This window comes from Urtica dioica, chromosome 6, assembly GCF_054948205.1.
Source record: "Urtica dioica subsp. dioica isolate 48M chromosome 6, U.dioica_male_clone48M_v1_H2, whole genome shotgun sequence".
In the NCBI taxonomy this organism is placed as follows: Eukaryota; Viridiplantae; Streptophyta; class Magnoliopsida; order Rosales; family Urticaceae; genus Urtica; species Urtica dioica.
In genome coordinates, this window is record NC_142761.1 from 43998842 (window position 1) to 44023915 (window position 25074).

Below are 25074 nucleotides of genomic sequence, written 5' to 3' on the forward strand. Positions count from 1 at the left end.
TTTTAAAAATCATACATTTATCCAAAAAATAATAACTCATCTTTCAAAATAAAACTAATTAGATACTTGTAGATAATAATTGTAGCTTTATATATTCTTAAAAAAAGCCTATGAAATCAGGGCTATACCACCCCGGATGTAGCTTCAATGTCACTGAAGATTCCTCGCATTGATAGCAAAACCACTTCGAGATTTCGTCCCCAGGAAACAGAAAGTCAACTTCGCGAACATGGGGCAACTGAGATAAATCAATGTTAGAACGTCTCTAATGTAAAAAAAAAAAAAAAAGCTTTTAGCTTACACTTAAAACCCACACTCCAATATACCAAGGGAAAAAATGCCGTTTTCGTTGCCGTTTCGAGCCTCTTGATTTACGGAAAATCGTCGTGCCGATGGAAAATCCAACGGAAAAATTGTGGAAAATGGCAAGTGAAATGCCGTTTTCCATGGAAAACCGACGTGCCGGTGGAAAACCGAACGGAAATAATGTGGCAAAATATATTAAAAAGATAATACATAATTATATATATGTATCTTTTGAATTTTGAAACTTGAAAAATATATTCTATATAATATCTATAGATTTAGTACGTAATTATACCCATATTATATATTCTATACCCATATTTTGTTATTAATATTATCAAATGTTTGTTTCACGTGGCAGAGTACGCAATGGGTGGCAAGGCGTCAATGGGTGGCAAGGCGTCAATGAGTACGCAAAAGTGTGACTTTGCATGTGACTAGTTTTTTAATATATAAAGGAAGCACAAAGCAATATTGGCTCTTTTTTTTTCTATGCACAAGAAAAGAGGGAGAAATTTCGCTTTTGAATTATTGATATCACGTTTCCTCAAAAAAAAAATATATATATATTGATATCACACGGTTTCTTCAACTTTGTTGTTTTGGGTTGTTTGATGGGTCGTCGAGTTTTAGGATTTTTTTATTTTTATTTTCTTTTTACTATTGACGGATCCAAAGACAGATTGGGCCCAAAATTATCTTTCGTGAAATAACAAATGATAAAGTAACGATGATGTCTAATACTATTACTGTATGACTTCGTATTTTCTTTTCGGAAGCGTGTTTCGAGTTCTGAGAATGCAACTTCGAAGCTAATTAGATCGTCATTGCTTGTAATGTCAACGCAATAAAAGAAAAATAAAAGTAAATGGTTAAAAGTTCAGGGAGCATTTATGTAATTTATCCAAAAAATAATAGTTCATCTTTCAAAATTAAACTAATTAGATACTTGTAGATAATAATTGTAGCTTTATATATTCTTAAAAAAAGCCTATGAAATCAGGGCTATACCACCCCGGATGTAGCTTCAATGTCACTGAAGATTCCTCGCATTGATAGCAAAACCCCTTCGAGATTTCGTCCCCAGGAAACGGAAAGTCAACTTCGCGAACATGGGGCAACTGAGATAAATCAATGTTAGAACGTCTCTAATGTTAAAAAAAAAAAAAAAAAGCTTTTAGCTTACACTTAAAACCCACACTCCAATATACCATCCTTTGCTATCAATCTAAAAATTCAGATATATGATATTTACACTAAATATTTAGCATGAGACTCATCAATATTGACATACAAAGATGGGTCCCAATTTTCAAATGAAAAATAGCACGAACATAGAATTTAAAAACTAGACCATCTCAAGTGGACAAGTATACCATTTCTTATTCTATAGATTTTTGGCGCAAATAATCTCACATTTTTAAGATTCAGTTATTTTCTCACATTTTTTCATTTTAGTCCCTAATTATTGATTTTGTAGCATTTTTTCCTTTCCAAAGAAGCATTTTTTTTAATAATAATATGTAGCATCTAAACAGCCTAATCACTAACTTGAAGAGGTTGTTTATGAAAGTAAAGTTGCTTTAACTGTTACTAGTCTTTTTGGTAGTTCACTCTTACTGTTTTTGTTTTCTGTTTTCTGTTTTTGTTTTCATATAGTTGTAGTCTGAAATTTTTAATTTGCAGTTGTTTTCAAATAACTGTTTGGTAAGGATTTCAGTTTTTTTTTATTCACATACGAATTAGGCGTCGAGATATATACTAATTGAAAGTCTTTGTTGCGAATATAATGGTCGTACCTTTAGTTATAATGATTGTTCACAAGTTCATCGGAAACCACCGTTTGTCTTTGTAGTCAATACAACAAATATCAAATTTTGATAACTAATGTTGACTAAAAATAGTGAAAACTTATGTGCTCGACGAGAGGATCACGACCAATTAACAATATGTAAAGTGGAGTTCCAATTGTTTAAAGTTTGTCATAATTGTAAAAATTAAGTTTTTCAAAGAACGAAAACAAATTCGATAATCAAAAGTGAGGAAAATGAAATGATGTTAATAGGAGAGAAGGAGATGTCAAGAGGAGATATTAAAACAAATATAAAAAAGGTTAAAAGATGAGTGAAAAAATTGAAAAACACCTAAAAACTGTTTTCTGATTTTCTTCATTAAAACAGAAAACAGTTTGAAAACTTTTTAAGTTGTATTATGAGAATCATCAAACAAACAGTGGATTCGGTTTTTTTATAAAACTATTTTAGTTAGAAAAGTAAAAAACAGTTTTCAAGTTAATAAACAAACATGGTCTAAGATTTTGTCATCATTTCACAATTTTCTGTTTCAACTTGCTGGATCTTAAATAAGGATGTCTTTTTGTTAAAACAAAATTATTGGCCTATTAACGTGAGTATACCTAATTAGGGCTTATAACTCTTATCACAAATTAATTATTAATTTTCTTTTTTTTTTATAAATTTTTTTTACAAAAAATTGGCTACGTAAGCCACCTAAACTATAGGAATTGTAAATTAGCCAACTTTTGGTAAATACTTTGTAAATAGCCAACTTACATACGTGGCAGCCTATTAACTACATTTGTTTACATAGTTGGCTATGTAAGCCACCTAAACTATAGGAATTGTAAATTAGTCAACATTTGGTAAATACTTTGTAAATAACCAACTTACATACGTGGCAGCCTATTAACTACATTTTTTACATGTTTGACTGGATTAAATAAGTATTTTATTAATCTGTTAATAAGTTAACTTGGCTATTTACAAGAAATTAACGAAAGGTGGGCTATATCCCAATTCACTATAACCGTGTGGCTATATAACTTAATAACCCTTTTTTATGTACATTGTGACTCGAACCTATGTCCTTACTTGGGAAAGAGGGTGCTTACCACTAAGCTACATTTCTTGCCTATTATTTTTAGCATTAACTCATCATAAGCAAACAATTCTTAACAAACATGATCAAAATTTCTAGATATTATGAAATATGACCTAAATCCAAAGTTGCAATACAGCCCAACGATCGCACGATGAAACTTCAACAAGTTTTAGCTGTAATCCGTGTTTTTGAGACTTTGTATCCGAATGATGATTATGACCAAATTGCAAATGAAATAGCATTCTAGTCAGGAAAAAAAAAAGGATATAGTATTGTTCCATGATGCAATAGTCATGTTTAGGAGCCATCATGGCTTGTCGGTACGGAAGCCCACGGAAGGACGGAAATCCGCACGTGAAGACAGCCTATCGGAACTGCCGCTTCCCGCGTGGCACGGAACGTGGCAGCTGACTTCCGAATGGCAGACGGAAATGGCAGGATGGCAGGATGTGGTGGATGGTGTCGGAAGGATTTAATGCCGAAACAGAGGGGAAAGAGAAATAAGATCGTTGCTTTCATGAGGCATTGAGGCCTATGTCGCTGACTCACATAATAGTTGTTATTGTTTTTATTTTTTTTAATTCCTTACTGGAAGTTAATGGAAATATGGATTTCCATTAAGTTTAACGGAAATTCCATTTCCAATAAGCAATGGAAGGCAGCAAAATGCATAATGGAAATACAATTTCCAATAAACAATGGAATGTGGCTTATTGGAAATGGAATTTCCATTTCCTTCCAATAGCCAGGCAAAAGTGTCGTTGCACAAGATATAGAGCTTTGATGTTTTATTAACTACTTGTCATTGGCTATAAAAGTGACAAAGAGGGATTTGGAAGTCATTTCTGTCAATTAGTCACGCTTCTGATTTTCCCTTGAAGAACACTAGTTCTCTCGAAAGGTCATGTCACCCTTTGTATCCTATTTTATCAATACAAACAATAATTTTCACTTTATTCTTCTCATGATAATTGTCGAACACATTATATCATGTGTATCGAGATATCACACCATCACCAGTGAGATATGTTCAGTCCGACTACGACATGCATGCCTAAAACTACAAGGTCTACACTATCTAGTACATATGATATGAACCAATTCACATACATAAGAGTATTTCGAGCTTCAAGAGCCTAACAAAGTTTTTTTAAATCTCAGAGGTTTAATTACTATTTTTTAACTAAATAAAATTGAGAGAAATATTAATTTAACCCTAAATTTTGACGTTATATGCCACCATAATGCTTAAATCATGTTTTTATGCTTTATCGCAAGAATTGCGTGTTTAAAATTTTTATTGCAAAGAATAGTGTTTTTTTTAAGTTGAAAACCGGTCATTTTTCTTAGTTTTTCTAAATATCTACAGTATTTTAATTTGTTTATTATTTTGGGCTATATTTAACTTTATTTATATATTCGATGATATAACAAATACTATGAAAAGAATATGGATCCGATGCGCCAATATTGCTTCTCCTTTTTTAGTACAGCCGTAGATCAAGAGTACAGCCGTCGTAAATCTACAGTACAGCCGTCGTAAAAGTCCTTTTGGTTTGAATGGAGTGCAACAACCTTTGCCTTGTAAGAGTTTTTCTATTTTTCGTTTTTATTCATGTTTAATTTTACTCTCACTTTCGTCCATATCTCATTGATAGTTTCTGTATGAACTCTCTGTAAATTATTTTTTCTTCTTCACTGCAACGCCTAATTACGTTTGATAGAAAGTTAGGTTTGTAATGGTATTGTGAAGATTATGAACAGACGAGATTACTTCAAATTAACATGCTTTATATAATTGTGCATTGGTATATTATCTTGCAAGTGCTTTTTGGGGACAAAATCAGAATTTTTCATGTTCATTTTTTGTTGAAGCAATACGGATTAAGTGATAGAACAATTATGCATAGTTTGGCAAATGGCATAAAAAATCGAATTAAGAAGAAAACTCTTACCAATAAAACATGACAATTCAACAATTAAGTAATACAGGTAAGTTGAGGCGTAATTTATTACAGATTCAAGATTCATATGCTCTTCGTAATTGATTCAGGTTATAACAATGCCAGTAAATTCATTCTTTCGGTTCAATGTAACCGCTTTTGTCCCCCCTGTGGTGGTTTTCGGTTCTTATGTAACCGCCTCAAATAAAACTCACTCCAAAAGTCATTAAAATTTCCCCCTCTTTCAATTTTAGGGGAATAATCCCCGGAGTTTTTCTTGAGTACCTTGAATCTCAACTCCAAAAAGAATCACAGCAAAACGATCTAGAGCCTCGGCAGTTGCAGCGCTCGTAATCCTTCCGCTAGGCCTGATTTGATTTTTTGTTTTCTATGAGTTGATTAGGTTGGAGTTTCAATGCGTTTTTTCTTTAGTAGTTATAATTGCTTAAGGTTTTTGTTGAAATGTTGCTGATATTTTTGAAAACGAAATGGTGATGTTTCGGGCTTTTGTGATTCAATTTCATGGTTTGCTTTGTTTTTGTAATTTGTGGAATCTAGATCTGTTTTTTAGTGCTATATAGTCATGCTTTATGTTATTTTGCCCAATTGGAATCTAAGATAATCGAAGCCCTAGTCGCCGAGTCTACTATCACTGTAAGTGTTTGTTTTTCTTTATTTTCTCTATGTGTGGTATCTGAGTGCTTTGAAGGGTCGTTTTAGGGATTTCTTTTCCATAACAATCCTTAGAGCTGTTATAATTGGATCGTCTTTGTTAATTGTTTCTGTTTGTTTAAGTTCTGATAAAATAGCGGACCTTTATAGCTCATCTGTTTTTTTCTTTAGATTTGAGGTTTTCGATGTCAGATAATACAAGAACTGCAAGGTGGGTTACGCAGTTTCAGTGTCTGTTGTTTCTTTTTATGTACTGATACTCGAGGATTATAGGTGCTCTTTTCCTTGTATAATCATATCATAGCCAGTGGTATATTGGCTTGGGAAGAAAAAATGTGAATTCCTTTAGTATTCTGCTGGAATATTCTGCTCTTTTTCTTCACATCCTCTGTTGTGACCCGTTTTTTTATTAGTTCTTTTCTTCTTTGGATGGTTTTTTTTTTTTTTTTTTTTTTTTTTTTTTTTTTTTTGGGTCCTCTTATCAGGACTATCCCTCTGTCTGTTTGGTTTTCCCTTCTTAGTTTTCTTTACGCATTAGGGAATTCATATGTGCCCACCTAGTCTTTGCTCATATGTGCATAGGATTTTTTTTCTAGCTTATGCCAATTGTCCTTTACTTGTCTTTTTTGCTCCTCTTCTCTTTGGATTTCTTAAGTGTGCTCTTTTCTGATCAGCAATGTAGTTTTTTTCTCCTTGCTATATGCTCTGAACAAATTTTCAACGTGTTTAATAACTCTCATCCTTTGTTCTCATAGACATATAATCACTTTATACGCCAATCTTCTCAAAATTTTGTTATTTACCTAAATAATTAAATATTTACTTATTGATATTAATATTCTCTTTGTCTTTCTTCGGTTCATTTCTGTAACCGCTTTCTCTCCCTCTGTGGAAATTTTTTGGTTCCTTGTAACCGTTTTCAAATAAAACAAATATTATATGATCAAATTCCAAAGATAGTACACAAAAAGATTACAAAGATGATTTTTCTCCTTGCTCACTAATAATAGAACACAAAGATAGTACAAGGCAGCTTTAAAATTCTTTATTTTCTTTGTATAGTGAACAAAAAATATAAAACTTTCTTACGTTACAGTTTTGTTTCCTGAATAATGATTTTTTAAATAGTTAGTTACTCTTTTGCAGTTCTTTTTTGCAGTTTTTCGGGCAGTTTCTTTTTGCAGTTTCCTTTTGCAGTTTTTTAGGCAGTTATTGCAGTTTCTCTTTGCAGTTTTTTTACAGTCACTCTGCAGTTCCATTTCAAGATCGAGATCGTGGCTGTTTTTTCTGGAAACCAACTCTTCTCTTTACTTATAAAACCCGTTCCATACCTGCTCTCCTCAATATCTTAACACCTAAAACTTTCTCTCCCAACCATCATTTCCAACATGTTGCCTCCCTCAAATACCATCAGCCAAACAGACTCATTGTCTCATAGAGAAAAACAAAATCACACTCTCCCAGATAATCAAGATGTACAAAATCTTGATCTCTTAGCCATTGCTTTATTTGTATACGTCTTAGCTCAGAAAAATAATCATAATTGATAGACTCTTTGATGCACTGTCGAAGGCATGGAATCCACGAGAAAATTTCTCCATACAACCTCTTGGAAAGAATATGTTCTGGTTTCATTTTGAAAAGGATGCAGATCTGAAAAAAGTTATTCGAGGAGCGCCCTGGCATTTTGACAAAAGTCTCCTAATCATAGACATCCCTACAAATCTCTTTCCACTGCCTAAAGAAGATTACATCTCTCTCCACTTCCCGTTTTTTTACTTCCTAATGTCCTTTGTATCCCCAACATCTCTACTTCATATCAGCACTTCTATTTATACATAGTTAAATCTTGTAATTCAATAGTTTTTATCTTGAAGTTACATGTGTATTTTGTTTAATGATATACTTTCGATGTCCTTGTTTTTGGTACATCTCCTTACGCCCTCTCACACTTTCACCTAGAAATTCTTTAAATAAAATTTCAATTCATAAATATATCATAATTTAAAAGGGTTCAACTTTTGAGTTTTTTCACTCAGATTCTCCTTTGTTAAGGAACAGAACGTAGTCTTATACTTAAAATTCATGGGAACAAATCATGAACAATCTAGTTAAGGAACAAAATGTGGTCTTATATCTATATTTCCTTTATCTTCGCTTATTAAGCAAAAATTATAAGTAGATGGCTGGAGGATTAATTATCAAACAGATGGAAAAAGTTTCGTAACATATCAGATATTTTTAACTTCAAATATCATTGATTAAAGGATTCAAAAATAAGTTTGAACTTATTTGAACCCTGATTGAGTCCATAAGGAAAGAGGTCTTCAGGTATTTATTTTTAATGAATAAGTCTCTTAGTATGATGATGACACATCTTCTGCCAATGTACATGTAAATGACAAACACTTAACTGTCTCTCCTTGGATTTCAAGATAATACAAGTAGTGTCACTTTCCAAGCCAAGTTTGAATTAACCGTACCCCAAATCTAGATGTTTTGAGGCTATACTCAATTATGGGATTATAAAAGTACTTCTATAACATTCTTAATTTTTATTACCAGTCCAAAAAACTTCATTGAAACTGGGTACCTATTTTTTTTAACTTTTTACATATTAAAGCCACCTTTTAACTTATTTTTAAACAACCTTTTGGGCTTACCACAACAAGCCTATTGCCCTTAATTTTAAATTTACGAAATTAACCGCAAATCATCTTTAACCTACCACCAACTATAATAGAACTCTACGCCCAATTTATATGTTACTGAAGATTTTTAGCTCACACCCATCTTCACCGACTTTCAAATACCTAATCCTTAACAACCAAATCATAAATAATTCTCTTTACTACTCGAGGTAGAATGATCGAATCTGAATCTCACACATTTACCTATGTATACTTACTCTGAACCAACAATTTATTACTAATACACAATTTTTTTAACTTTCTTATGCAGACACCCTAAACATCTTCATAATCATTCTACTCATGCGGTTCATGAGAATTTAATAAATTTTTGGTAATTAGAATTCCATACTCATACTTTATTTGTTTACTTATTTATATAATATTTTTACTTTATTACTTTATTCCACATTCTGCTTATGTATATTTTTAATTTTTGGCAATATATACACTTTCTTTTATAAAAAAAAAAAGACTTCTCTTTGTTTCTTTGTATCTCCCGGTCTATATGGAATGCAAGGAATAAAATGATCTTTGAAAACATTAAGAAAGACCCTTACCAGATTACCTCGTGGATGTTAAATTTTCTTCTTGAATTTCAGTCTGCCCAATCCAGACGCTCATCTTCTATTAGTTTGCCGAGTGGTCCTGACCCCAAACAGGACCGCTCCCAAGCAAGATGGGTACCCCCAAGTTGCGACCTCTACAAGCTCAACGTCGATGCCTCAATTTCAAAATCTTCTAACTTTATTGGAGTTGGAGCTGTTATTCGCTTTTCTTCTGGACTGGTTATGGCTGCATTGGCTCAAAATCTCCCAGGCAAATTCACGGTCAAAGAAGCTGAAGCTCTCGCTCTCCGCTACGGCTTGTCTTGGGCTTTGGACGTGTTTCTCGCCTATCCACTTTGTGGAGTCAGATGCTAAGACGGTGGTGCAAGCTTTGGAATTGAAACTTTTTTCAAGATTGAGTTTGGTTCCATTCTGTCTGATGTATCTAGTTTATTGTCTAACTTTCCAGGAGTAAAGTTGTCTCACTTTTATAGGGAAGCCAACTTGGCAGCCCATGGGTTAGCAACTTACGCTCTTTTCATAGATGATAAACTCGTTTGGCTGGAGGATTCTCCTCCTTCGATAGAGTCTGTAATTAATCAAGAATGTTTGTGATTAATAATAGATTTCTATTTTTCAAAAAAAAAAAACTTTATTTATTGTTTAGAATCTATTTAAATTTGAAAAAACGCTATTTTTGTAAGGATTTAAAATAGACGCTATTTTAAAAATATTACACCCTAAAAACGATATTTTCGTAATTTTCCCTTTTTATATTGTTGCATGATTTGTAACTTCTCGCTCCAATAGAGTAAGTGACTAACATGAGAATGAGATGAGAAAACATGATCAGTTTGGACGTGATTTCATCACTACTCCGACAAAAATGGACTTCTCTGAGACACATTCACCAACTCCACGGCGTTCTGATCTCCACAGGCCTTCACGGCGACAATATCTTCCTCTCTCGCCTCGTCGTCGACTCGTGCTCTACGCCGACGCCGTGTTCTCTCACGCCGACCGACCCAACACGTACCTCTTCAACACCATGATCCGAGTCCTATCTCCTTCCCGGGCTTTACCCATCTTCAAGAGAATCCTCTCCTCGGGCTCTCGACCCGACACGTACTCGATCCCGTTCGCTCTGAAAGCCGCGGCTGAGCTCTCCGCCGCCAGGGCTTGCCGGCAGATTCACTGCCACGCCGTCGCCGCCGGACTGAGCTCCGACGTCAACGTCGCGACCGCTCTGGTCAGAACCTACTCTGTATTGGGGTTCCTCCGCGACGCACGGAACGTGTTCGACGAAACGACGTCGAAGACCCACGTGGCGCTCTGGAACGCCATGCTTGCCGGGTACGCAAAGGCGGGCGATGTCGAATCCGCTCGGAAGGTGTTCGATGAAATGCCTGAGAGAAATTTGGTTTCTTGGACTGTTTTCGTCTCCGGGTTTGTTCAGGCGAGGCGGCCGAGAGAGGCTGCGAGGGTTTTCGAGAGAATGTGGGCCGACGGAGCCGAGCCCGACGAGGTCACGATGCTCGCGGTCGTGTCAGCTTGTGCTCAGCTGGGCTCGTTGGGGTCGGGGAAGAGAGTCCACGGGTACATCGTGAAACGCGGCTTCTTTTCCTCGAAGCTCGCTATTGGAAACGCGCTCATAGACATGTACGCGAAATCGGGTAGCGTGAGAGACGCGAAATCGGTGTTCGAAGCCGTCGGGGAGAGGCGAAACGCGGTGACCTACACCGCGATGATATCCGGGCTAGCCCTTCACGGCCTCGGGAACGAGGCCGTGAAGGCTTTCTCACGGATGGAGAGCGAATCGGTCGAGCCCAACGGAGCCACGTTCCTCTCGCTGCTCTCCGCTCTAAGCCGAGCCGCGATGGTCGACACGGCTCGCCGGTACTTCGACGAAATGGGCTCGCGGTACAAGATTCGGCCGGGGATCGAGCACTACGGTTGCGTTATCGATTCGCTCGGCCGAGCCGGCCGTCTCGACGAGGCGATCGAGCTCACGGAATCGATGCCGTTCGAACCGAACGCAGCGGTTTGGGGGTCTCTTCTCTCGGCTTCCAACGTTTACAGAGATGCCGAGCTCGGCGAGCGAGCTCTGCGACATCTTTTGGCGTTGGAGCCGTGGAATAGCGGGAATTACATGCTTTTGGCCAACACTTACGCTTCGCTCGGAGGCTATGACGAGTCCGGGGTCTTGAGAAAGGCCATGAGAGACTCCGGGGTCAAGAAGACGCCCGGTTGGAGTTCCGTCGAAGTGGACGGTAACAAATTCCGGCGATTCGTCGCCGGAGATACGTCGAACCCGGATTTCCTCGCAGCGTTCGAGGTTTTGAATCGGCTTAACGTGGCCGCGGGTCTTCCTGTGAAAGAGGTCGAGTTTCTTGAATTGCACACGTGAAAGAAACTAACTGTGGGGTTTGGTCTAATCGAAGCCAGTTTGGGTTGGGTCAAAGTTGTAAACCCGGGTTAGCTTAGGAGACAAGTTAGTTTGGAAGTGAGCTTATTACTTCTATATGCATTATAAATCGAAGGGGCTCTAGGGATTAGGGAGATACAGAATCATTCTAAACACTGGGAAACACAAGGGGAAACACTTGTTGAGAGGATTGTGAGACCAGAAACGAGGGTTGTGTTTGTAAAACTGTGTTTTGTTTTGTACTTTTGATCGATTCGATCTGATAGTGGAGAGAGGGATAAGGCTGGACTAGATCGTTAGTGATCGAACCAGGGTAAAATTCTGTGTTTGTTCTTTGTTTCCGTTGTTGCTCTGGTTGTTGAAGATCGTACCTCAGCGATCAAGAAATTATCAGTTCTTGGCGACAAGTGACTACACCAACTTATTAGGAGACGGGAATCGAAGTTTAAACAAAAAGAGAAGTGAAGAAAAAAAAAGGAGAATGTCAAGTGATTTGAGGACATATCGTGACAATGATACGCGTGAAGATTCTCTTGCAAGTACATATCTCCGCGATAAAGCTCCCTTGTTTTTGGCGACAGAGGTTAGAAAGATAAAAAATAAAAAAATAAAAAAAAGAACAAAAAAAGACATGATTCTAGATTTTCTTTTCCTTTTTGTCGATTTTCATTCTTTTTTCCAGCGGAAGGTTGTTTCCAGATTATAAAAAAAAAAAGGAAGAAAAAAAAAAAAAAAACAAAGAACAACTTCATGAACTTGTTGATTTCATTTTGATACTGTAATTAGTAATTTCTGCATCATCAAATTCATGTTTTGATTCAAAAAGAATTTCTGTATTTCCTTAAATATAACATTCCTGTACAAAATTCTGAACCTGAATGAGCATGCGTGCCTCTTATGAATTTATTGACATAGTGATAAAGTGAAACCATGAAACCGTTTCAGAGGGTCAAACCATGAAAGAACTCGTGCTCGAATCCCAAGTGTCGAAATCCTAATGCTAATAGAGCGGTGACCCACACGATCCTCAGTCTCTCCGTCAAAAGATGATAAATTCCTGCTGGAACAAGAGAGAAAATTGTTATGCTAAATTAAGATAGATATGAAAAATGCTGAAGATGATAAAACTTTGTTTACCTGATTTTTTTATTTTTTCTGGTGATCCCATTTGGGGTCTGATTATATCCTTTTGATTTCCGTTATCCATAAACAAGGCTCTCTGAGCTCTTCTGTTGTGAATACCGGGCATCGACTTGATTGTGTCTATGCCTTTGTTTGAACTAATGTGGCTTCTTATCTCAGTAGCTACTGATGATGATTCGATCGAATCTCCTCTCGTCTCAAACACACCATCAACTGATTTCTCATTGTAACGATCGAGACCATCTGAACATGAAAATACACACAACCGTTCATCGCCATCTACAGAGGTACAATCTGAAGAACGCTGTGTGTTATTCTCTTTTGCTTTCGACGTCACAGCCACTGTGTTGTTCTCTTCATCCTCGTCTCGGTTCGAGTCAAAACTAAATCTTTCGTCGGAATCAAAATCGCTGCAACGTATTTCAGTCGGAGAAAAAGAGCCGTCGCGTTTCTCGTCCTTCACCGACACCTCGCCTACAAAACTCTCTGTTCGTGCCATTGTTTCAGGTACATCAAATTTCTCCGATTCTTCTCTCTCTCCGTCTCTCGTCTGTTTATTTTCCAGTACAGGAATCGCTAGAACCCTTTTGCTCTTGCGAGATATAGTACTAGTACCGACTGTAGGCTCGTTCTTGTGTAGCCTTAGCCAATTGTCGACCTTCGTTATATTCATGGATCGAAAGTTACTATTTTTCTTTCCGAGGACACCCTTATGCTGAACCGAGCCCTTCTTCGATGAAGTTTCGCGTTCGGTAACTTCGGTTACATCGTGACTGTATTCTGTTTGGTCGTCCGCGTTACTATTCGGGTTCAAAACCACCAAACAGCTGTTTCTTGAGACACTACATTCTGAGTTATATTCCGATCGGCGCTTTACAGGGAAACTCACAGACTCAGCACGATGAGACGATGGCCTTCTTATTCTTCTTTTGACTGTCTCCTCGAAAGTTTGGTAATCTAAAGCCGATTTTCGCCTAGTACTACAAACCGTCGCTTTCATGAATCTCGGCGTCTCTGAAATCGGAGCTTCTCTGGGCTCTATAGAATCGCTTCTCTTTGTGTCCATGTCGTTTAGTTTCGGCTCCTCTATAGGCGATTGACCTTTCCCGGTCAGTTTTTCTAATTCCCCGTTCAGCTTCACGATACTTTTTCTGACTTCTTGTTGCTCGTCTTCGATCATCTTCATTTTTCCCTGCAGATTTGCTATCGAGACTTCTCGGCGCTCTCTTTCCTCCTGAGCAGTATCGATGAAATCATTAGCGTAATTTTTTCAATTCCTTTCTTGGTAAAAGAAGAAGAAAAAAAAAGGCTTGTTGAGTTGACTTACATTTGTCTCGGTATTTCCCAGGTTAATGCTTCGGACCCTAGTTGCGAAACCCAAAGAGCAAACAGTCTCACATATATCGTGCTCTTTGGGACTAATGTGCACAAGCATCAGAGTTTTCGAATCCTCTCCTGAAGTTGACAAGCGAGCAATATGGTCAAGCAAACAAGGGTTTCAAGCTTTGGAAGTGCAAACACAGAATGTCTCTGAGCAGTGAAAAGCATTGTACCGAGGGAATCTTTAAGAACTTGCGTCAACTTGCTGTTCCTGCCCAGAGGTAAATGAGATTCTAGGGTTAAATATTTTCTCTGCATGACAAGCCAAGAATTATCTAACTAGGAGATAAAAGAACAAAACTTTAGTGTTACTGAAGCCTTCAACTCTGGAGTATATTATTTCCGAAATTCCTTTTCTAGAATCTTGAACTCCAAGTTAAGCGGTGAGCTCTTTTGTTGCTATTCATAAGGTTTTGTTTTTACAAAGAAATTATACAAAATGGCCGCTTGAAACTAATTGATTAGCAAAATAGCAAATGATAGAAGTTTTTAGTAAAATAGTCAAAGTTAGGCTCTTTTGTTGCTATTCATAAGGTTTTGTTTTTACAAAGAAATTATACAAAATGGCCGCTTGAAACTAATTGATTAGCAAAATAGCAAATGATAGAAGTTTTTAGTAAAATAGTCAAAGTTAGGCTCTCTCCAAATTTTCTTGTCAATAAATTTTTTGGCGATTTCGCTAATTTTAGACAAACTTAAGCTATTTTACAAATCTATTAGTGACATTCAAGGATCATTTTCTTATGTTTTAGTATTCTTTTGATCAATAATTAAGTGACTCAGTAGTTACCTAAAAGGCACATGACAATTTTTCTTGTGAAGAGCATGAATGACATCCCCGAGAGCAGAGAGCGATAAGTTGATTGCCTTGCCTTCATCGAGTCTCTTTCCCGACGCCTTTGTCTTGAGAACTCGTTCGCTTCCTCCGAGGTCGATGAACCATATCTTGTTTGTCTCTCGACGCCTTTCGGGGGCGTTTAAACACGTGATCGATAGCCGGATTAAGCTGTGTAATAATAAGATACTCATTAACGACATGAAAAAAAAGTCTCGTCCATTTTTTGTTTCCCGCGCTGCGAAAGACTCTTTTTTTTTACCAATGCGATCTGCTCGAAGTTGTGTTGGAGTTCGTCGAAGCCGTTGATCTGTATCGACATCCTAATCTGTAGAGCTTAAGAGCTTGATTGAAGTCAGTCACTCGTATAGCCACAAGATTGTCGATTTCGATTCCTCCCTTTGGATCTGTTTGAATCGAGAGGCTACTCGAAAAAAAAAAAATTAAAAACTAAGAAAATAATTACTTGAACTAATTATTTATGTTTATATATGTACACATACTTTTGAAAAATAAATTTTCCACCCTATATATTTTTTTTTAATTTAGACTAAAAGTATAGGATTTTTTCAAATGTGCCCTGCTGAATAATTTTTTTCCTTAACACACACTCACTAAAAAATTTAGCATTTTTGTTTTCAAATTTGCCCCTAGAATGGAAATAGCTACACGCACCATGGTGGAATGGGATCCATTGGCTTAGTCGGGTGAGGAACGAGCAAGTCTTTGAGGTTTCCGATGTAAATCTCGAGCATACTAAAACCGAAAAGAAACACGTGATTGCTATTCGATGCCTGCTTAAAGATCGCCTCCATCGCACGAGACACTACTCCGGGGGTGTTTGGCGTACCTTCCTAAAAAAAGATCCCGTAAAATGATCGAAGAAAAAGGGTGACCCGAATTGACGGTCGGTAACTTGTGGAGAAAGTAAAGTTTTAATTTACCATGGTGAAGCTTTTTCCCGTGCCGGTCTGCCCGTATGCAAATATGCAAGCGTGGTAACCGTCCAAGGCCGATTTGATCACCGGCTCAACCTCCGCAAATACTTCGTCTGAAAGAAGGAACAATTTTCGTGTCAAGAGTCTCGATCAGAGACAAAACCGGAAACAGTCTTGGAATTCTTATAATTCCCGATTTTTTTTTTTTACCCTGCGATGAGCCGGGACTGAAAACCTTGTCGAATGTATAGGTTTTGCTTTTATTATCGGATAGTTTCAAGAGAACGTTGCTCGAGTCCAAAGCTGCCACGGGCTGTGACCCATTAAAGCTCTTGCTCTCGGCGATCGGTCTGATGCGACAGAACACGCGAATATTGCCTGTAATAAATACGGAGTAAAATGTTCCTATAATTCTTCTTGTAAGTTATTATATAATCATTGTTTGAAAATCTGCTAAAAACCGACCTCTCAAGTCAAGAAACTCGTTTAGGATCCGCCTTCTCTGAGCGTTCAGATGAGTCAAGTAGTCCGTGAAAACAACGAGTTCGTCTGTTTGATAAAAAAAAAAATCAAGAAAGTTATAATCTTCAATCGCTGACACGAACAATCCGATCGCAATACCTTCGATCTTTGAAATGGAAGCATGCGATTCGTCGTCGCACTTGTCTGTCGGCTTCGATTCGATGGACGATGATGATCCGTTTTTCATGATGTCGCAAACAGATTTGACCCAGTTTGAAGTGAGATTGGATTTCCATCCCAGCAGGGAATGAATTGTATCGCCGAGTTTGTGAGCCGGTTTTTTGGGCTCCATGGCCTTTATCTGCATTACAAGCTTTTTTCATTCTCATTTCTTCATGGTCTGGTTTTTAAACAAGCAAGTTTTTTCCATTAATTATCCTAATGAAAATAAAGGGAATGAAAAAAAAAATAGCACAAAAGGAGAGAGACCATGACGAAAAAGAGTTCTGGTAGAGCCTAGACTATGGTGAAGAATCACATACATGCATTGTTGGTTTTTTTTTTTTTTTTTTTTTTTTTTTTTTTTTTTTTTTTTTTTTTTTTTAAAGGCTGAAGCTTTTAAACACATGCATTGTTGGTTTTTTTTTTTAAAAAAAAAAAAAAAATCAAAAGAAACACTTTTAAAGGCTACTTTCTGTAGAACTATTTCCATAACCAATGACTAGATGGTTTCATGAAAAGAAAAGAAGAAAAAAAAAATCTCCTTTATCCTAGGAAGCAAAAGAAATAATTTATACAGTAAAAGGTAAAATGAAGTACAGCAAAAAAAAAAAAAAAAAAAAACCATTAATCGAAGAGTTGTGAATCCATCCGAAAAAAAAAAAAATTAAAAACGATATTGGAAAAGATTAAAGGAGAGTGGAGATCAACACTTACCATAAGAGGTAGATGAAATGAATTTTGTAACTCAAAATCCCATCTCATATGGAATATATGAGCCTATCTAAGCAATTCTCCTTGGACCAATACAACGGTCAAAAAATAAAAATATCACCTTGAAGAAGCCTCGTTCAAGTCAAAAGCTTTGAATGAGCCAATTCTTCATATTCATTATAAATAAAAAAAAATAAAAATAAAAACTTTGGAGTATATAAATAATCAAACGGAAGCATGAAGTCACAGAACCAGAAGGAAGAAAATAAAGATAGAAGATGAAGAGAAGAGTAGTAAATATTCTCTCACATTTGGCTAACTACCAAAGAGATCAATTATTTTTTTTTCCCTTTTTTTTTCTCTGTTGCAATTTTCTAGTAGTAGTTGTAGAAAAACATTATTGGAAGAATGGAGAGACTATAGAACTTTTTGTCTTATTCAGAACCCATGTGGAAACATGAACAGAAACTGAAACTGCATTTCATTTATGTGTTATTACAGAACAGACAATCATTGTTGGAGTTTTGCTTCTTGACAAACTATCACTTAGAGAGAGGCTTTTGCTATTCATTCTAATGAGAGAGAGAGAGAGATGATTTTATTTTAATGCTGCTACGTACACGCCAACATATAGACAAATACTTATGGCGAAAATATTCAGATTTTTATCTATTTATCATTATATTTATATTACCTTTTATAATAGTATTAAAAAAAATTACAAAAAATTAGTTAAATAAGTCACCGAAAATCTAAAAATAGCTAGATAACCAATATTTCGTAAATTTGTTGTAAATAAACACTTCAACTTATTTACGGCATTCAAAAAGACAAAAATACCCAACAAAATTCCCGCATATTTTAGATATTTATCTTTTTGAGTGCCGTAAATAAGTTTAAGTGGCTATTTACATAAAATTTACAAAATGTTGACTATTACACAAAATGCTATAAGTCAAATAGCTATATAGCTAAAAGAATAATGACAAAAAACAGTGGAAATAGTATAAATACAATTTAGAAAGTACACTTAAAGATTAATCCATAATTTAGACATTCGTAACTTAGATAATAAGAATATGAGAGACTTATTCGCTCTCTTCCTTTTTAGACTTCACCACGTTGAAAAATAGACATGTTCCAAAGTATATATGATAAATTAATAATTTGATATAAGCTTCAAAAGATGGTCGAAAATTAATTTATGCGTGAAATCTTAAGAAGACATATATATATGTGCATTTTTTTTAATAATACAATAGAAGTTGGTTTGCATTTATTTATTAGTTCCTTTCTAAAAACTAGCTCAATCAATTTGAAGTAAGCTGAGAAACTTAATCTGAACTCATTTTAAGTATGGTGAATTGAATTCAGATATTGTTAGCCAAGACCAAAAAAAGAAAGTATTAAATAACTTTGACCATGTTTTATCTATGTCAATCGAATTCATCCGCACTATTTGTAGCGAAATTCGTTAATGATAACTCATTTAAGTTTAAGTTTTAAATGGAATTTTTTATACAAAAGCAAAAGAATAAGATGGTAGGAACCATAATAGGTTTTTTTTTTCTTTCTGAAAATAAAGTTTAATATATAATTTATTAATAAACTCTAAATTCTATTACTTTAAACTACACTTGACGAATGTTGTCATAGAAAAATATTGCTATCAATTTTAAACTTTTGAAAATTAAACTTTATACCCTTAGTTTTTATAAATTTTTATAGTTTAACTTAAAATTATAAGATTTTTCTTATATATTTCTTAAATCATTTTACTTTCTTACACATTTCTTAATTTTTTTTTTCAAATTTGTCCCTCTATAAATTCTAGCTCCCCCACAGAATAGATCACTATAAACAACTTTCATAAGCACAAAGACAGCTCACCATATAAAAGTGCACGTGTTGTGGTATAATAATTCTTCATGTAATATGGTAAAACCGATGGATTTTATTTATTTATTTTTGTATTGATCCAGAAGTGAAGAAATCAATTTTTTTTTTTTGCTTTTAAGTAAGAATTTATTAACTCACCAACCAACAAAGATATGCCCACATTCTCTCTCTCTCTCTCTTTAGAATTGTCTAAATAAACTCAACACTCATATGGTCCCATTTTATTGATGTCCTTTATTTATTTATTTATATATCATGTTTGTAAACCACGCCAACATAGACCAATCAATGGGTCAAGTGAAGAAATCAATTCCAACTTACGATGATGACCCGCAAAATTGTGACTAAGATGTACTTGTTTTCCTTTCTAAATATATTTAGCTTTTTTTAATTCTTATATCGAAAAACATCCTACCAATCAAAACGATCATAGTACTGCAGAAATAAAACCATTTAAACTCTTGTACAACGTTGTTCATTGAAATCTCAACATTAATTACATTATTATAGGTTACAAATTCAAAGTTCTTTCCCATTATAAGTTTGTGGTTTTTATTCGGTCCATCATGTTGGAGTTCTCCATAATATATCTAGGGCACTTCTGATTTTTTTTTTTTTTTTTTTCAATTTCGTAATAAAGTATTATTTCCTTATTTATATATTAATATAATTATATTATATATATTTGATATACTTTTAACATATAAATTACCGATGAACCTAATTTTAATTAGAGTAACTTTACGTGTTATACACTAAAAAAATATAAATAACCTATTTATAAGACAATGAATATATATATATATATATATATATATATATATATATATATATATATATATAAGAAAATGAATATAAACCTATTATAGTATAATTTATAAATAAAATTGAAGCAAATATACAAGACAATGCATAAATTATTGGAGGAATAGAACATAATTTATAACTTAAAGTCAAACATCACACCTGTAATTTGAAGGTTTCTTTTTTTCATGTAATGTGAATAAAAAGTTTTATTATGAATCATTATGGACGCATACCTACATATGAATAGAAAGAAACCTCTGTTTCAAAAAAGGAATAAGAAGAAAGTTTTTACATTAAAATGGAACAAATATTGAAAATAAAAAATTGAAGAAGGAATAGAAGTTACAAATTATACGTAGAAATATATTTAATGAATGTATGGTGAAATATCATTTTTTTTTCTTTCTGTTATAGTGCCTCAAAAGTAATTATAATTACGTAGTTGATAAGGGTACGAGAATTATAAGGTAAATCTAAAACAAGGTTGACGGTTGACGTGAGGGGCTTTTTCGTAAAAACAACTTTAACCATCATCACCATAACTGGTGGATTGACCAACCATCGTAGTTGGACTTGGACCCCAAAAGTCAGGGCAGGCCCAATATAATATGGAGCTTAGACAAAAATTAATGGGATATTTCCTACAATAGGCAAATTCTATACATAAATTTGGAGAGATTCGATTAAAAAAAAAAAAGAATAAATTAGGAGAGATCTTCTAGACAAGCAGTTTCTATGGTTTCCCGCCAAACGAAGGGAGAAAAATAGAGACGCGCCAAAATTGAAACCCTAAGCCGAAGAAGACGAGACGACGACGAAGAAGAAGAAAGAAATCCCCAAATCGGAAAGAGAGAATGAAAGGAGGGACTGTTCAGATCAATTGGCATCTCACCAAACCCGTTCTCTCCCTCGATTTTCACCCTCTCTCCTCCACTCTCGCCACCGCCGGCGCCGATTTCGACATCAAGGTCTCTCTCTCTCTCTCTTTCCGATTAGGTAAATTTTTCGAGTTTTCGGCGATATAATCTGTAATGATAGCTTCACAGTCCCCTTTAGGTCTAGATTGTGACACTGGATCTGGAAATGTCTAAAAAAAGACGAGCTTTTGAGTATTGGACTGATTTATTATTATTATTAGTTTCAATTTCGATTTCGATTTCAATTTGTGAACCCGATTTGGGCAATAAGTTCAGAGTCGTTTGGTAGTGATACGATTCTCTCTCTATTTTGGATTCGGTAACTATTTCGAGGTTTCGTCGATATAGTCTGCAACGATAGCTTCACAGTCCCCTTTAGGTCTAGATTGTGATGATTCTTCCACACTGTATCTGGAAATGTCTCGAACAAGACGAGCTTTTTGAGTGTTGGACTGAATCATTAATTTTTTATTTATTTATTTATTTTCAATTTCAATTTTGTGAACCAGCTTTGGGCTATAAGTTCAGATGGCACAGAGAACAAACTCCCAACGGCTTCGTATCAGACCAGCCTCACTCACCACACTTCGGCCGTCAATGTCGTTCGCTTCTCTCCATCGGGTAAAAACACTCATCCATTGCATATACTCACTTGCTCGTTCCTCCTCGATTCTAGAGTATTGATTGATCTGTTCTTCTTGTTTGCACAGGAGAACAAATTGCCTCTGGTGCAGATGGTACGTCTCTATATCGCCATAAATCTTGTGAATTTATTGATTTTTTTTTATAGGACGTGTTCTCAAGAGTTGTACTGAACCATTTTGTTTCAGGCGGCGAGCTTTTACTATGGAAGCTTTGCCCTTCAGAGTCAGGCCAAACATGGAAGGTCTTCAAGACATTAGCGTAAGGAATTTTATCTCTATGAAACACATACACATACACACACACACACTAAAGTTTTCAACTTTAACTCGGTCACAGGTTTCACCGTAAAGATGTATTGGACCTGGAATGGTCAACCGATGGTGCGTATCTGATTTCAGGATCGGTTGATAATTCTTGCTTAATTTGGGACGCGAACAAAGGTGAGAGAATAATATTGTAACTTGTGTAGAATTTGACTGCACCCCCCAGAATAATGTTTAACAATAATTTATTTTTTTATTTTTCATTTTTCAGGATCTGTCCTTCAGATTTTGGATGCCCATTTCCATTATGTTCAAGGTGTGGCATGGGATCCACTAGCCAAATATGTTGCTTCTCTCAGTTCCGATAGAACTTGCAGAGTTTACGTAAACAAGCCTCAAGGGAAAGTGAAAGGCCCCGAGAAGTTAAACTTTGTTTGTCAGCACCTGATTTCCAAGGCGGAACTACCATCCGAAGGTGAAAGTAAGGTCAGTAGAATATACTAATTACGCGTAATTACACGAATTATTGATGTCACCACCACCACAAAGATTTTTTTTGAGATGATTCTTAATGTTTTTGATAATCAGTCCACAAAGAGCCACCTCTTTCACGACGAGACATTGCCATCTTTTTTCCGAAGATTAGCTTGGTCGCCTGATGGATCGTTCTTACTTGTACCAGCAGGTAATATATATATTAAATAATGGTCACTGACTTGTATATACCCAATTTATGAATATGGGTTTTATGTTACAATGGTCACTGACTCGGAAAGTAAGCCTTAGTACTAAATTTCCTAAAATCTATAGACCATCTTTTACTTTGTTTGGATGGGTTGGACAGGGTATAGATTGTCATTCCTAATGGATAATGAATGTAGTAATTATTACTATGCTTCTACTATATAAGTATAAAAGACAAAAATGGATGCCACGTCAGTCAGGATATGCATTAAGCATTCCTTAACTATTCTTAGGTTTCATGTAATTTGAATTAGCATCAATAGGAGGAGCTTCTGATTTTTTTCAAAGTTACATCCTTTTGCTACCTCTGAGTTTTTTTTTTCGTGATTGTATATAATTATGTGGACTAAGCACTTGGAACTCTTATCTAAATGGTAGGCCTACTAAATGTATTGCCTTTCCCTCTTTCAGGATGCTACAAAACTTCACAAGCAACTGAAACAATAAATACAGCCTACGTCTTTTCACGAAGAGACCTTTCAAGGCAAGAAATATCTATTCACTTTTTTCAGCTGCCACTTCATTTTTCTCGTTAAATTAATTCATGATTTTCCATTTGAGTAGAACAACGTCTCTTCGGAAGCAAGATAGTCAATAACCAAGAAATATTTTTCTTTTGGTTTTGTTTTGCTTTCAACTCTCTCTCTATCTCGAATTTATGCTTTGTCAGGCCAGCTTTACAACTTCCTTGCGCCAATAAGCCTGTTGTGGCCGTTCGCTTCTGTTCTGTACGCTTCACCCTCCGGGAGTCAAGTACATGTAACGCTTTGAAACCTCACCGCTCCTTTTCAATGTTAGATTCAAAGCTTGATATGGTAATTGTAGATAACTTGAACGGAATGGTCTTCGGTGAATTTCACAGCTGGATTTTTCAAGCTCCCTTATCGTTTTGTATATGCGGTGGCCACTTTGAATTCGCTGTTTGTTTACGATACGGAGAGTATTCCTCCTCTCGCTGTTTGGGCCGGGCTTCACTATGCCGCTATTACTGACATTGCTTGGTAAGAGAAAGCACTTTGAGACTTTTTTTAGCCGTTTTTTTATTTATATATATGTCGTCTCTCTGATCATGTATGAAGAAACTAATTTTTCTATTTGGGGACACAATTTGGATAATTTCTATTGAAGGTCCTCCGATGCCAGCTATATCGCAGTTTCTTCTCAAGACGGTTACTGTACGATAGTCGAATTCGAAAATGGTGAACTTGGAACTCCAATATTGTCAGGTATATGCATGTTCATTACTAAGTATTTTTCTTCATCAGTGTTTTATCTTTCTAGAGAAAAAGAACGAATATATCTTGTGGGTTATGTCAAAGTTCACGTTTTGCCCTTGTGTTTTTCCATATAAAATATATAACCCGGGTTAATAATATTGATTCAAATGTATCCTATAAACACTCTTATTTTATTTTTTTTAGCAAGCACAAAGAATAATAACAATCGTAATTAAACCACAAAATTGTGACAAGAGAGTTAAACAGTGTCAAATAATGTCATGGTAAAATATGAAAAAAAATTACGAGATTATATGTATCAGTTAAATTAACTAGGAAGCGACAAGCGGGGTTATAAATTAATTAAAAAATAAAACTAGGAGCTGTAAATTTAATATGAAAAATGCAAGAAAAAAAAAAGTGAATTAATAAAAACTCTGGGATGCGTTTGTTTTAACATACTAATGTTGTTTAAATTCTTCTATTCTTGAATTAATCTGGTAAATAGAAAAAAAGACCGTCGTCACAGGCGTGGAGAGCAGCGATCCCGTTCAGGTGACAGCTGGCATGGAAATCGATGTCGAAGTAGTACCAAATAGAGGTACGGAGACGAGCAAAGAGACGATAAGTTTCCCCGATAATTGTCCACGTGTAGAAAGTGGCTCGAAAATGGAAGTCGACAAAAGCGATGGAACGGCAATATCATCAAGCAATGCCGAGAAGACAAAAGAGACACTAACATCGCCGAGCTTTATTAGTGCCGTTCCGGATAATCGTCAGGTTGTAGAAAGTGGCTCGAAAATGGAAGTCGATAAGAGCAATGGAACACCCGTTTTAGCAAGTCCAACTCCTATTGTGAATAAGCCTGCCAAGAGGCGCATAACCCCGATCGCTATTGACCCGTGATATATAAATATTTATGGTGTGGCTTTGGTCCATGACGTGTCAATGTTTTTTTTTTCACCATAACCAAGCTGGTTATAGAAGAAGCTCATTCAACCATGTACCTCTAGTTACACTCTATGCAACTCAGGCTATGCTTTTATTGTGGATGTCAAAACCTACATTTTGACCTGTAAAAAAATGTTTTAGTGTCTGCATATTTTGATGATGTTTGACAAGCTCAATGATAATGGATAGAAAGCACAAATATAGACTACACTTGCTATCTTGTTTGTTTTCTGATTCTTTATTATTTATGTCACTGGAAAGGAAACCACATATTGGTCTTACTATTGATTCCTAGTTTTTGTTAGTTCTTCTGACTCAAAACTTCGATCTCCAGAATTTTTTATTTTTTTCATTTTTTGGTTTCTTTCTATATTTTGAGTTTGAGATTATGTTTTAGATTATGAAAATGGTTCATTATTGCTATTTGAAAAAGTACATATATATTTTGCTAAGAA

The 25074-nt window shown here is 35.5% G+C and overlaps 2 protein-coding genes and 1 pseudogene across 4 annotated transcripts; 2 read left to right on the forward strand and 1 right to left on the reverse strand.

Annotated features, from left to right (window-relative positions):
* Positions 1–9946: 9946 nt before the first annotated feature.
* Positions 9947–11496, forward strand: LOC149394474 (pentatricopeptide repeat-containing protein At5g56310 pseudogene; annotated as a pseudogene).
* An 822-nt stretch (positions 11497–12318) lies between these two features.
* LOC149394475 (kinesin-like protein KIN-14T) lies at positions 12319–17346 on the reverse strand. Of its 3 annotated transcripts, none has more exons than XM_089617664.1 (12): positions 17180–17346; positions 16403–16604; positions 16247–16330; positions 15992–16159; positions 15788–15894; positions 15519–15697; positions 15106–15267; positions 14799–15014; positions 14182–14219; positions 13956–14083; positions 12623–13862; positions 12319–12542 (listed from the first exon to the last, which is right to left on the reverse strand). In XM_089617664.1, exons 1-12 carry the CDS (start codon positions 17225–17227, stop codon positions 12427–12429), a joined length of 2688 nt encoding a protein of 895 aa, XP_089473790.1. In that variant the 5' UTR covers positions 17228–17346; the 3' UTR covers positions 12319–12426. The 3 variants fall into 3 exon arrangements, with proteins under 3 accessions (XP_089473790.1, XP_089473789.1, XP_089473791.1); XM_089617663.1 differs by having other exon boundaries at positions 12319–12545; XM_089617665.1 differs by lacking the exon at positions 17180–17346 and having other exon boundaries at positions 12319–12545; positions 16403–16749.
* A 3236-nt stretch (positions 17347–20582) lies between these two features.
* Positions 20583–24884, forward strand: FAS2 (Transducin/WD40 repeat-like superfamily protein). Its single transcript, XM_089616316.1, has 12 exons — positions 20583–20850; positions 21309–21420; positions 21510–21536; positions 21630–21702; positions 21781–21884; positions 21979–22193; positions 22296–22392; positions 22863–22935; positions 23122–23210; positions 23314–23452; positions 23580–23677; positions 24177–24884. Exons 1-12 carry the CDS (start codon positions 20737–20739, stop codon positions 24572–24574), a joined length of 1539 nt encoding a protein of 512 aa, XP_089472442.1. The 5' UTR covers positions 20583–20736; the 3' UTR covers positions 24575–24884.
* Positions 24885–25074: the final 190 nt, after the last annotated feature.

Excerpts from the sequence above, each read along its gene's own strand:
- LOC149394475 (XM_089617663.1), bottom strand. The coding sequence starts at position 17,227 with ATGAGATGGGATTTTGAGTTACAAAATTCATTTCATCTACCTCTTATG. Across the intron at positions 16,160-16,246 it reads CGAGTTTCTTGACTTGAGAG|GCAATATTCGCGTGTTCTGT; the intron begins GTCGGTTTTTAG and ends TATTTATTACAG. Across the intron at positions 13,863-13,955 it reads TGGGAAATACCGAGACAAAT|GAGGAAAGAGAGCGCCGAGA; the intron begins GTAAGTCAACTC and ends GATACTGCTCAG.
- FAS2 (XM_089616316.1), top strand. The coding sequence starts at position 20,737 with ATGAAAGGAGGGACTGTTCAGATCAATTGGCATCTCACCAAACCCGTT. Across the intron at positions 21,537-21,629 it reads AATTGCCTCTGGTGCAGATG|GCGGCGAGCTTTTACTATGG; the intron begins GTACGTCTCTAT and ends ATTTTGTTTCAG. Across the intron at positions 23,453-23,579 it reads GCTATTACTGACATTGCTTG|GTCCTCCGATGCCAGCTATA; the intron begins GTAAGAGAAAGC and ends TTTCTATTGAAG.